Source organism: Medicago truncatula, chromosome 8 (assembly GCF_003473485.1).
Source record: "Medicago truncatula cultivar Jemalong A17 chromosome 8, MtrunA17r5.0-ANR, whole genome shotgun sequence".
Classification (NCBI taxonomy): domain Eukaryota; kingdom Viridiplantae; phylum Streptophyta; class Magnoliopsida; order Fabales; family Fabaceae; genus Medicago; species Medicago truncatula.
In genome coordinates this window covers 12206316-12219644 of record NC_053049.1, presented here as the reverse complement: position 1 = coordinate 12219644, position 13329 = coordinate 12206316, and the positions used below count along the sequence as shown (strand labels likewise).

The following is a 13329-nucleotide window of genomic DNA, read 5'->3' as shown; positions in this document are numbered from 1 at the left end:
AATAGCTCTTCAAATGAATATACATGTCAATCTATTCATAAATTAGGCATTATCCACAAGTGATTACACGGACATAAATTTTTTAATTGTCTTCAATGATATTCATTGTGCCATTTTTCATAAGGAAAATAAATAATTAGGGGTCTTATTAGCAAAACAAATAAGGCAAAAGGTATTGGATCCATTTCCATTCTAATGAAAATTGTTTGACAATGACAATAACAAGAATATTTGTGGGATTTGGGAAGACATGTGTGAGGAATTTATGGATTTCAAATAAATAAAATATCTTTGTTTTTGTTAAATTAAAATAGTTTTTTTTTTAAAAGATAATATCTTTTTTTTTTTTTTTTTTTGCATCAAATACATATATATACCAATTACCGATATATTTTAACAAAAAATACCAAAATATTAATGTGCACTCCACCATTCTTAATTTAGACTTTGACTGTAATATCGATCCTGACAAAGTTTGGAACATATTTCAAAACCAATTGGACAAACTACTCATAAACCTTTAGCAAAACTTAATTTTAGTTACCCAATAATGTTTTCTTTCATATAGTGTATTATCTAATTTGGTGTTGAACTAATATTTGAATTCTTTATAGAAGAAGTAATCACATTTGGTGTTTTGAATATAATTTCTTCTGGTGTAGTTAACTTTTGGAGGACCTAAAAATATTTAAAATTTAATGTTAGTATATTTTTAATTATGTGCGCAAATTCACTTATGAAAAAATAAAATTAAAAATTAGGGCAACATAAACCTAACATAATAGAATAAAAATATATAAAATTAAAAAGATCATCATATAAAAATATCATTGTAATGAGTTTTTGTCAAAGCACCAACAATACACATATCATGAGTTCTCGTGAGCTTAACTCACTTGGTAGGGACACTGCATAATGTATGCAAGGTCCAGGGTTCAAACTCTTGCCACCACCAAAAAAATACACATATCATGAAATATGTTACCCTTTTGGAAAACCCTATTACATGGGCTCTCATATCCTTAATCAATAGTAAATATCATGCATTCCATCTCTTTGAGCATGCTTCATTAAATATGACAATGCAATGTAATGTGCAAGGGTTGGAGTCCGAATTCAAATTTGAATGATTTTATAAAATTCAAATTTCTTCTATCTATTTATCATAACAAAAAAAAATCATTATATCTAATTAGAATGATTTCCTCAAATCTAAATGACTTTCACTTTCATTCGTATTTATTGTTGTTAAATTACATAACGCTATAAACTACTATCAATTAGACTCTTACAACATTATAGAATATCATTCAGATTTTAGATGTAGTCACATTTACTATTGATACACCTCAAATATGGTAACCTCAGGTTGAGAAAAACATATGTGAAACTAAAAAACAATGCTTAAATGCATGTTAAAAATAAGATCAAACATAGACACATCATGTTCAAAAAGGTTGGTTGGTGGTGGTTTCATATAGGGCGATTTATGTTCGCTTATTTATTAAGAAGAAAGAAAGAAAATTAAAAGGAAGAAACAAATATGAAAAAGGAGTTCGAACATGAGAGAAGATGAGGAAACAAGGTATTATGTGTTTTGTTCACAAGAGTATATGGAATAATGAGAGTTGTTGGTAATATTATGAGTTTGTTGAAGAAGTTTGATTTTTCTGGGTAATTATTTTACCAAAAAAATAGATTCAATTAAAAAAAATGCTAGGTAATTTTAAATGTCTAATGGACATATATTTTTTCAACTCAGTTTTCCATTAGATTCAAAAAATCAGTTTTCCATTATCATTTGCCACCAAAGACTGAAAGTAAATGAATTTGAAATAACAGTGGTTGAATGAAAATATTCACGTGGAAGATAATGATATCCAAAAACTATATTTTAAGCAAACAAATTGAACAAATGACATCTTAAAACTAATGAAATAACAGTTCATCATAAGTTTGTGACTTTCGAGAGATCCTACATCAAGTTTGATCATCATATTAGACTAAGAGAATCAACACAAGTGATTTTGACACCACATTTCACCCTAAAATTTAAGGCATTAGATATATAGATGATGAAAACGAACAAAAAAAAAACTGGTATGAAAGTGAACAATATGAACATTACAAATGGTATGAATGCGAATGACTTCCAATGACCAAACTTCAAGATAAAAAATCAAACAAATTACATCCAAAGTTTAACAAAACAGTTTATCATATTTTTGGGATTTCTATGGAAGTCTAAATTAGGTTGGATAGTCATATTAGACCAATAGCAACCACACAAGTGAGATTGACAATATTCACACAAAGCCTGAAGGCACTAGGTATATAAGATATCACACTTATATGTTATCCAAAATATACTCTTTCATCTACTATGTAGAACGGTAGCTCATACTTGACACATTAAAATCATTTAATCAAGTATGTTACTACCTGCATCCCTAATTATGTGACATAATCATATAAAATCAAACAGAGATACACCATGTTCAAAAAAGGTGAGTTGATGGTGATTTTATAGAGGGAGGTTTATGTACCTTTATTTCATGAGAATAGAGAACGGAAATTAGAAGAAACACAATGAATACGAAAAAGAAATTTGAACAAGAGAGAAATGATAAAGAAAAAAATGCAGTGTGTACTTTTTCTATGAGTATAGGAAATAGAGTTAGTTGTCGGTAATTTTATGGGTTTGTTGAAGGAGTAAGATACTTCTTGGTAACTATTTTACCAAAAAATTATACTTAATTAAAAAAATGTCACATTATTTTAAAATGTTTACTAAATATGTATTTTTGTCAACTTAGTATAACACACGAACATTTTTTTCATTGTCACATGCCATCAAAGACCAAAATTGAAGGAATTTAAAATAATAGAAGTTGAATAAAAAATAGCATTAAAGAGAAAGACATCAAAAAACTAAATATTTAAATAAAAAAAACCAAACAAAAGGCATCCGAATATTACTAAAATAGTTCATCATAATGCTAAGACTTAGAGTACAAAGGGAGACTTCATATGGAGCATACACTGAGTTGGATCATCATTTTTGGTTAAAGGCAATCACGCAAGTGAGATTGACGCCACATCTTAACTTAAAATGTCAAATAAGCATATATTGTTCAATTCAGCATAAAACATCTACAATTTTCTATTTTCAGATCCCGCCAAAGATCGAAATTGATTTTCTTTGAAATAAGCACATCCAAGATATAAAATTTAAGATATAAATTTCCACCACTCTAATTCACCAAAAAATCGTAAGGCATTATGTATATGAGTCTTCTCACTTATATTTTTCTCACCATCTAATCTTGCATCCAATATAGAATATAAACTCACATATGACACATTAGCATATCTCTCTCAAGTGCGAGACTCTCTGCATTTGTGATTTGTTGACATAGACAAGTAATATGAAATTGGATCACTACAGGTAAAACATGTGGGTTGATGGTTGTTTCTTGGATGAAGGTTTATGTTTCTTTCTTACAAGAAAGAACAGAAAACAAATTATAAATAGAAAGACGATGAAAAAAAGAATTTTAAGAAGAAAGAAATGATAAGGAAAAAAAAGGATGGTGTGCTCTATCTATGAGAATATAAAAATTAGAGTGAATTGTTGATGAGTTTACAGTTTTGTTGATGGAATTAGAGATTTTGACGTAATTATTTTACCAAAAAAATTAGAGTCAATAAAAACACGCTGCATCCTTTAAAAAATTTAATAAGCATGCATTTTGTCAACTGAACATAACACATCTACATGATTCTATTGTCACATTCCACCAAAAAATCAAAGGTGAAGTAATTTAAAATAATGGAGGTTAAATAAAAAAATAGCATGAAAACGAATGACCTCCAATAACTAAAATTTAATATAAAAAAAAAAAAAATCAAATGACACTCAGAAACTAACAAAATGTTCATCATATTTTCGGGACTTGCAGGGGATTCTACACCGAGTTTGATCACCATATTATAGTAGAAACCACACAAGTGAGGTTGATATCACATATTTACGCAAAATCTTATGACATCATGTATATGAGTCATCTTACTTATATGGTGTTCAAAATCCACTTTTCCATCCTATATAAAACTTTAACTCACAATTGACACATTAATATCTTTTAATCAAGTGTATGACTCTCCATCCATGTCTGTAATTATGTGACGAAGCACATGTTCAAAAAGGTTGGTTAGTGTGGTTTCATGGAGGGAGATTTATGTTCCTTTCTTCCATGAAAGAGATATAGGAATTTAGAAGGAAAAAATAGTATGAAAAAGGAATATTAACATTAGAGAAGATTAAGGAAAAAAAATTATTGTGTGCTATATCTGTGGGAGTATATAGAATAGCGTGAATTATCGGTAATTTTATGGGTTTGTTGTACAAGTTAGAGATTTTTGAGTGATTATTTTACAAAAAAATTATACTCATTTAGAAAAAACATTACATAATTGTAAATGTCTAATAAGCATGTATGTTGTCAACTCAACATAACATTTATGCAATTTTTCATTGTCACATGTGTTGGGTAATCAAGTGTGAGTGATTATGTCCCACATCGATTAGGAATGGAGGAAACAAAAGATATATAAGAGAAAGAACTCATAAACCCATTGTCTTAAGGTTTTGGGTAAGAGTGTGATGTTTAAGTCTCTTATATATGATCCTAGAGACCTAGACGTTTAACCCATTGTCTCTCCCGGGGTCCCTAGACTCCCCAACAACATGCACTAAAGACAAAAAAAAACGAACTTGAAATAATAAAGGTTGAATGAAAAATTTCGCAAAAAAGAGAATGACATTAAAAAACTAAATTTTAAGATAAAAATCAAACAAATGACATCAAAAAACTAAAAGAACAGTTTATCATCATCACATTAGACTAACAAATACCACAAATGTGAGATTGACACCACATCTCCACCCTAAACCTTAACGTATTAGGTATATGACTGCCACTTCCCCACAAAGAGCAACCACATAAGTGTAAGAGTTTGTTCAACTTCCACTGATCTATTCAATGTTAGACTCACAACATATTTTCGCCTCAAGTATCGAGAAGTTCTAGCCCGTGCTTGGCACGGGTCCACATACTAGTTATCATATAATTTCATGGTAAGTTCAGCAATATGAGGAGTAATAACATCGAAATAAAAAAATTGATTCCACCATGGGTAAGTTCCAGAAACTGTTATTGACAATAATAATCGTTAGTAAGTGATAATTGAATGCTACATGATTGCAATGATATTTAATATGTTAGGATGCGAGTTTAAACTCATAGTTCTCAAATCCAGTGTGTGTGAGTTTCGCTCTTAGACTCAACAAAAAAATATAAAGTTATTAGAAAGAAAAATGTACCTGTTGGTGCATAGCTTACACAGCTGACTCTATGCTGTGTGCAGGCATACTTAAGAATGACTACCGGCTCTACGTTTTCTGTTTAATTGTCAAGAAACAAATAAGAATCAAACTATTGGAAAATAATTTGAATTTCTAAGTTTAATTATGTGGTGACAAACAAAATTAACCAACTTTTTCAAACATATATTTTCATATTAAACAACTCGTTTGGCTAGTTATCAAGAAATAAGAACTTTGATTAATTTGAGTGGCTTAATTTAGGTAATGGTGGCAAGCAAATTACAATGACGAAAAGAAAGAAAAAAAAAGACTTTTATCACGCATATGTTTCAAATTCAACCACAAATGTCTTTATTATATAAAGATATAATAATAATCGGTGTAAGAAAATAATTCATGTATATGAACAAGTTAAAAGAAGATATATTATAAACAACGGAGTATCTTTAATAGCATATCAATAAGGACCTTAAAAGTATACTAGCGATCAAGCAACTGATAAAATTTTAATATAAAATTGCGAATATTGTAATTATATAATTTTGCATATATATTACTACTTACTGAGAAAATCATTGTCGGCATGGCCCTCGGCCCTGAGCAAAGAAACCTCAAGCTGATCCCCTTTCATGACTTTGATAATGTTATAACTAATTTCAACAATTCCAAAAAAAAAAAAAGTTAGTTGAGTATCAACCAGTCAAAATAAAAAAGTTAGTTGAATATCAATTCATCTGGAATGCATGAGTTTTTTTTATATTTTTTTTATAGAATTTGGAATGTATGAGTTAAAAAAATAATAATCATTTTGAATGACCTTATCTGAAAGAATATTTTTCCATCATTAATCTATCATATATGGTATGTCTTGAAAAATCAATTTCTAAAAGTAGTTTGTTGACTTAAATGAAAAATTCATTTATGTTGAATCAATCAATAATTAATGTTTTCAAAATGAAAAAAAAAAAAAAAGTTTTTTTTTGTCGAGAAAAAAAAATTTAAATAAGGTTAAAATTGTGCACATAACTTAGTCAAGAATCACACAAAAAGTAAATAAAGAAAAAATCATAAGTTTTACTGCCTTCAACAAAATATACATTTTTTTTAAGCATATGAATATTAGATTAATAAAAAACAAAGCTTATAAAAGCTTCGGGAATATTTGTCCAAAAAAAAAAAATAAGCATGCGGCGTAGAACTTGACCCAAATAAATATTAGATTAATAAAAACGAAAGCACATAAAAGTTTGGGGCATATTTTTCCAAAAAAAAAAAAAGAGAGAAGAAGAAGCTTGGGGCGTAGAATTTAACCCGATGAGTCCATAAAAATGTGTAGGACAACCTAAACGGATAATAATACAATAAAACAACAGATCAACCTCTATTTAACCTAAGAAACGAATCACGATCATGGACACAACCTTGCACACCCTCGTACGAGCACGAAACAAGGTTGCAAAATAAAATAATTCAAAAACATTTGTAGCACTAATGTAGGTTCAAAAATTGATAGGAATTATTCACTTAACATTTAGTAGTAATGTTAGGTGTTGCCCAACACTTAACAATAGCATCCCAATTCCCCAACAAAACATGTAATATTAGGTATAACCATATCAACCCCTTATTGATATGGATGATTTTTTTTTGAATAGAATCAACATTTAACAAAACAACATCCTTCCCCACCAAAACATGAACATACACTTTTTTAAAATAAAAAAAAAAAATATGTTATTAATGATAAAATCACCTATGAAGCAGAGAGAGAATGGTTAATGGTTTGTAACCTTTCTTTGTAAACAAACCCTAATGCTCAACCTAGCGCTGCCTCCTTATATAGATGAATATTTAGTATTTTTTGTTTTTATTTTATTTTTTATTTTATAGGAAATTGATTATTATTTATTTTTTTATTCATTATATTTTGCAAATGAATCTTTATTTCTATTAGATATATTTTATAAGTGAATATTAGTTTATATTAGAGATGATTTATTAAAAATAAATGAATCTTTGTTACTTTTTTTTACAAAATATTTTTTAATAATAGATATATATTTTATAAATGATGAATTGATCTTATCAGATTTTTAATTTTTTTGTGGCTTTTTCCATAAGAAATGTGATTATTATTTAGTTTTTTTAATTTAGTTGAACATATTTTACAAATAAATATTTGTTTCTATTAGATTTATTTTATAATTGAATATTTTGTTTTATTAAATTTATAATTTTTTTATGGCTGTTTCCATAGAAATCTAATTTTTATTTAGTTATACATATTTTGCAAAGGAATCTTTATTTCTATTAGATATATTTTATAAGTGAATATTTGTTTATATTATAGTTGATTTATTAAAAATAAATGAATCTTTGTTGCTTTTTTTTTACAAAATATTTGTTACTATTACGTATATTTTATAAATGATAATTTTTTTTATTAGATTTATAATTTTTTTTTTGTGGCTTTTTCCAGAAGAAATGTGATTATTATTTAGTTTTTTTTATTTACTTGAACATATTTTACAAATAAATAGTTGTTTCCATTAGATATATTTGATAGTTGAATATTTATTTCGATTAGACATGATTCATAAAAAATTAATGAATCTTTAGGACTTTATTTTTGTTTTTGAAAATTATTAGATATATTTTATAAAATCAATATTTGGTTTTATTAAATTTATAATTTTCTTATTGCTTTTTCCACAGGAAATCTTAGAATTATTTAGTTGTTTTATTTAATTATACGTATTTTGCAAATGAGTCTTGGTTTCTATTAGATCTATTTTATAAATGAATAATTTTTTTTATTATTCATGATTTATAAAAAATAAATGAATCTATATTACTTTTTTTTTTTACAAAAATCTTTTTTATTATTGGATATATTTTGTAAATGAATAAAAGTGGTGATTGGCCAGGTAATTATAGCTTCTTTCTTAATCCTTTTCAAATTCATGTTATAGAGACTAATCTTAGTGGGATTTTAAGTCTCATTTTTTATGATATTTTTGGAGGTTGCATGCTTACGAATATTCGTGTAAACTTGTAGTTCTCTTTATTTTTGGATGTTGGCCCTTATTCTCTACAAAAAAAAAAAAAAAAAAAAAGGAATTCTGAGGAAGAACTGGTTGACTTCCTCAATCAATGCACGCTGAAGAATTATGAGGTAATGCTTTGCCTTAGATGTAGCATTGTAGTTGACAAAGAGGCAAAAGGCCTAAAAAGTTCTATAACATGAGACTTGAAATGAACCAAAATTCCTTTTTTTTTTTTTAGAACCTGTTGTTCCATGAACTGTATGTTGACCCTACGTGTGACCGGACTCGAGTTGGTAAACAATCTAGACACATTCTCCGTATGAGACTTTTAATTTTTGGTTGTACCTTTAACTTCCAGATAAATAAACTTATTTTTTAAAATTAAAAAAATTAAAAAACCAAAAGTAGTCTTTAAATGGAGAAATCAAACAGTCCATACTGTTTGCCTATGATTAAAAAAAACACCGTCCAAACTCTATCAATTATCAAAGCACATGGCGCGTCAATTAAAACTTGCCATATGCATGAGATTTGAACTTTTATAAGAAGGCATGACTTTATAAAAAAATAATGATGATTGGTGAGATGGTGGATTGAATTGGAATATGCATATGCATATAAGTAGAAAAAACCACATATAACAAATACATTGAATCTTCAAAGTGGACTCCACAACGTGGGAACAAAAGTTTAAATCAAGATTTGAAGAGGTGTCCACATTTTAGTGTCTCAAATAAGATTGTAAAAGAAAATAATACTATAGCTTTTCAGGGTGTATATATTATATTGTATATATTAATAATGTTTTACCCTATGTAATATAGGTCATTTTTGAATTTACCTCTGCAAATTTTTTTTTTTGGCGTCCTTGCAATATATATATATATTTTTTTAGAATACTCAAAAATGATTTATATTACAAAGGGTAAAGTATTGTTAACCCTATAATTTAAAAGGCCTTGCAAAGAGACTTACCTTTCGCAAGGAAAAAGTTGGATCCAGGAAAAATCCAACTTAATTTAATACTATATACTGATTCAGGCATTTTCTGGTACAATAATTCATCCTTTACTTCAACTTTAAGAAACATAAATATATATATTAGAGAAGCATCTATAATCAAAAGCTCTTTACCATTTAAGATTTGTGTCCAAACTGCAATTCCAAAATCAAAGAAAGATGCCTCGTGGAACTCTTGAAGTTATTTTGATCAGTGCTAAAGGTCTTGATGACAATGATTTTTTATGTAAGTAATTCTATGTATTGTACATGTCGATGATTTTGTGTTCTTAATTGAAATTTCTGCATGAAACAATGGATCCAAGAGTTTGACTTTCAATTTTTGGATAAAAGTTCATCATGATCTGAAAAATGATTTGATTATTAGAGAAATTATTCATACTAAGTTGGTCTGATCTACATATTATTATGCATAAAGCTTGTTAAATAAGTATAATTTTCTTTTCTAATTGTATTAGAGAATCATTTAGTCAACTTTTTCGTTGTTAATTTCTTTGCTTATGAGCAGCTAGCATAGATCCTTATGTGATCCTTAGTTACAGTGGACAGGAGCACAAGAGTACTGTTCAAGAAGGTAAAATTCTGACAAAAATAAGTAATATTGATTTGCTTATTTGTTATTTTGTTCTCTAGTGGTTAATTTGATTATTGGTTTATGAATAATATCAGGTGCTGGATCTAACCCACAATGGAATGAGACATTTCTTTTCACTGTTTCTGACAATGCTTCTGAGCTCAATCTAAAGATAATGGAAAAGGACAACTATAATAATGATGATAATATTGGAGAAGCAATGTGAGATGAATTGTTTTTAACTTGCAAATTTGTCTTTGATTCATCTTTGTAACTGCAATTTAAAAAATACTTCATCCGAATGAAATGCAAGCAAAAAAAGTAGGTGAAAAGTTGATGTATGTGGACAATTTTTAGACACATATATTGACTTTGCAACTACCACTTTTGTTTATATTCATTCTGAAGGAAGTGTAAAGTTGGATTCTCTTTGAAAGTTGGTCTCTTAAACTTGTTTGGTTGAAAATTTACACCTAAAGGAGGGCACAAAGGGGCAATTTTCAATTTTTGGATACTAATTATTTATAAAGATAATCCACTTGTGTTGACGATTCACCTGGTGGTATTGGTTTAGATCTAAGAGTGTGCTTCTCATCAAGATCTTAGGTTCGATTCTCTTCGATATCAATTTAGATAGACTAATTTAACTTTTTCAAAATAACTCAGATATGATATGAACTGCGTCCTTTAAAGTTACATAGTCAAACTCTTACCACTGACGTCTCATAGACAATTTTGGCATACTAAATATTCATTCATTTCTATCTCTAGAATTCCTTTAGAAGCAGTGTTTGAAGAGGGTAGCCTTCCAGAGAATGCTTACAATCTTGTGAAGGATGAAGAATATTGTGGAGAGATTAAGGTTGCTCTCACTTTTACACCTGAGGTAATAAGGCAATATAATCTCTTTTTCTATATTATTTTTCTTCAAAGTTTTATGCATATTTTTCTCCCTATTAAAATGTACTATCAATTATTGGTTGCAGAGAAATGATGATCAGAGTTACAATGAAGAGGAGGAGACTGGTGGATGGAAAGAATCAGCTAGTGACTTTTGAAGTGAATGAAGAGGGGGATACTTGTGGTGGATTTACATATTTACAAGATCCATAATTATTAATTAGTTCTACAAAAAAAAGTATATTTTGAGAACATTTAGGAACTTTAATCATTGTGTTTTCTGGTGTGATGATATCATAGTGTTCTGTTTTGCTTTTCCCATAACATAATATTGTACTACTATGCACTAAAATTTATTCAAGTGAAGCCATATTATATTTTGTTTGGAATTTTATGAGTTAATTGGCTAAACTAGCAGATAAAGTAAATTATAATTGACAATTTTATAGCTTATAGCAGAGGAATTAGCTGATTAAATGAAGCATATTTGGTAAAAACAAATTTTTTAATTAGTTGGTAAATAAAAAATGATATTGATATGATTTTTAAAGTAAGTTGTAAATATAAAGAGAATAAAAATTCACAATGTATACACTTCATAAGTATTGGTTGAGGCTTGGTAATCCGGTTTGTGTCTCATATCAAAGGATTAAATACCCTACCGATTTGTTGTGTCAATAAATTAACCATTTCATGATTACTCTCATCCATTTGTTGTCTTAACAAGTTCATAGAATCTGTCGTTAAGACTGGTAGAGTATTTCGACCAAAAATGCTAGAACTTGAGAGACTATGTATGTTGTGCATTGTGAACGGATTTGCTTGGTCTGCAAGAGCGACCGAACTATAAATTTCAGGACATGTTGTGCAAAGGTTTTGATCGAAAGCGGTTTGAAAAAGGCCACGAGATGCACTCAGGTTACTTAGAGAGCAAGACGGGTTTTTAAATAAAAAGGGCATTGTCTCTCGACAGGTTTGAGATTGCAAGTAAAAGCAAGACAAAATTAAAGGAAAGAGTAAAAGTTTAAACGCATAAATTAAAGGAAATGTAAAATGCATTGCATTAAAAGTAAAATGGTCTACAAATCAGTTTACATACATTCTTTATAACTCGTTTCCCTAGACGGTAGTTTGAGTGTTGTAAAATTTCTATAAATGATTTGCGACCCATTTTTCGACTTGTAAACTCTTATTAATACTAAAAGAAACTGATTGGCAAAACACTAATCACATGATCAACATTTTCTCCATCTTGGACAACCGCTTGTCCCTACGTTTCCACTAAGGAAACTGCTCTTGAGCTTGAAAATGTGTTTTCCTGCCTTGAATGCTTGACTTCGACGCGATTTATCTTTCAGCCTTGCTCTGTCAAACTTCAGACCATGCGCGCCAGGCTTGCCATCCTGTCGAAATCCTCGAATTGAAATGAGAAAGCCTTTGATTCCTACAAAGTTAACGGTCAACCAAATGTTGACCATATTAAATGAGCATGTCGAAATTACAAGCTAACACCCCCCAAGATCAAACCTATAGGAAGAAAATGGGTGTTCAAAGTCAAATATCATTTAAATGGGACCATTGAAAGATATAAAGCTAGATTGGTTGCTAATGGTTACAGTCAGATTGAAAGGTTAGATCATTTTGAAACATTTTCCCCTGTAGCCAAAATGACAACTGTTAGAATGCTTCTTGCTTTAGCTTCCATCAATAACTGGTTTCTGCTTCAACTAGATGTGAATAATGCCTTCATGCATGGTGATTTGCATGATAGACAAATCACTATATGGTTTAAAGCAGCCTAAGTGGTATGAGAAACTTGCTATCTTTCTCACTCAACAAGGTTATGTGCAAGCTTCTGCATATCACACTCTCTTTATTCATGCTTCAAATGATACATTCACTGCTCTCAGTGTATGTTGATGACATCATTCTAGCAGGTAATTTTGCCTGAAATCACAAGAATCAAGTCTCTATTGGACACATCGTTTAAGATCAAGGATTATTTGGGTAATCTCAAATATTTTCTTGGCCTTGAAGTTGCATACTCTCATCTGGGAATTTCTGTATCTCAGAAAGTATTGTTTAGATTTGCTCAATGATTCTGGTTTACTGGGTTCTAAACCTGTTACTACACCTATGGATCCATCTATCAAGCTGCACCATGATGGGGGCCAGTCTTATGAAGATATTTACTCATACATAAGAGTTGTAGGTAGACTGATATATTTGACTAACACAAGACCAACCATTTGTTTTGTAGTTCAACAACTTAGCCAATTCTTGTGTGCACCAACTAAAACACATTGCAATGCTGCATGGTGGGTCATCTGGTACTTGAAAGGATCACCAGGCAAAGGTTTATTCTTTCCTAAGTCATCTAATATGCAACTCTTAGGGTT

General features: G+C 29.2%; 1 protein-coding gene and 1 long non-coding RNA gene across 3 annotated transcripts; one reads left to right on the top strand and one right to left on the bottom strand.

The window, feature by feature from the left end:
- Nucleotides 1–4876: 4876 nt before the first annotated feature.
- On the bottom strand, nt 4877–6004 carry LOC120577343 (uncharacterized). The gene is made up of 2 exons (XR_005643395.1): nt 5954–6004; nt 4877–5464 (listed from the first exon to the last, which is right to left on the bottom strand). It is a non-coding gene; the product is annotated as an uncharacterized lncRNA (long non-coding RNA).
- Nucleotides 6005–9410: 3406 nt separating this feature from the next.
- Nucleotides 9411–11319, top strand: LOC11446200 (elicitor-responsive protein 3). 2 transcript variants are annotated; one of them, XM_039829455.1, is made up of 6 exons: nt 9411–9682; nt 9965–10030; nt 10126–10252; nt 10802–10916; nt 11017–11089; nt 11181–11319. In XM_039829455.1, the coding sequence occupies exons 1-5, from the start codon at nt 9616–9618 to the stop codon at nt 11086–11088; spliced, it is 447 nt and encodes a 148-aa protein (XP_039685389.1). In that variant the 5' UTR covers nt 9411–9615; the 3' UTR covers nt 11089; nt 11181–11319. The 2 variants fall into 2 exon arrangements, with proteins under 2 accessions (XP_039685389.1, XP_003627627.1); XM_003627579.4 differs by having other exon boundaries at nt 9413–9682; nt 11017–11319.
- Nucleotides 11320–13329: the final 2010 nt, after the last annotated feature.

Coding starts and splice junctions, on each gene's coding strand:
- LOC11446200 (XM_039829455.1), top strand. CDS start 9,616: ATGCCTCGTGGAACTCTTGAAGTTATTTTGATCAGTGCTAAAGGTCTT. Junction 10,031..10,125: donor CAAGAGTACTGTTCAAGAAG/GTAAAATTCTGA, acceptor GAATAATATCAG/GTGCTGGATCTAACCCACAA. Junction 10,253..10,801: donor GATAATATTGGAGAAGCAAT/GTGAGATGAATT, acceptor TTCTATCTCTAG/AATTCCTTTAGAAGCAGTGT.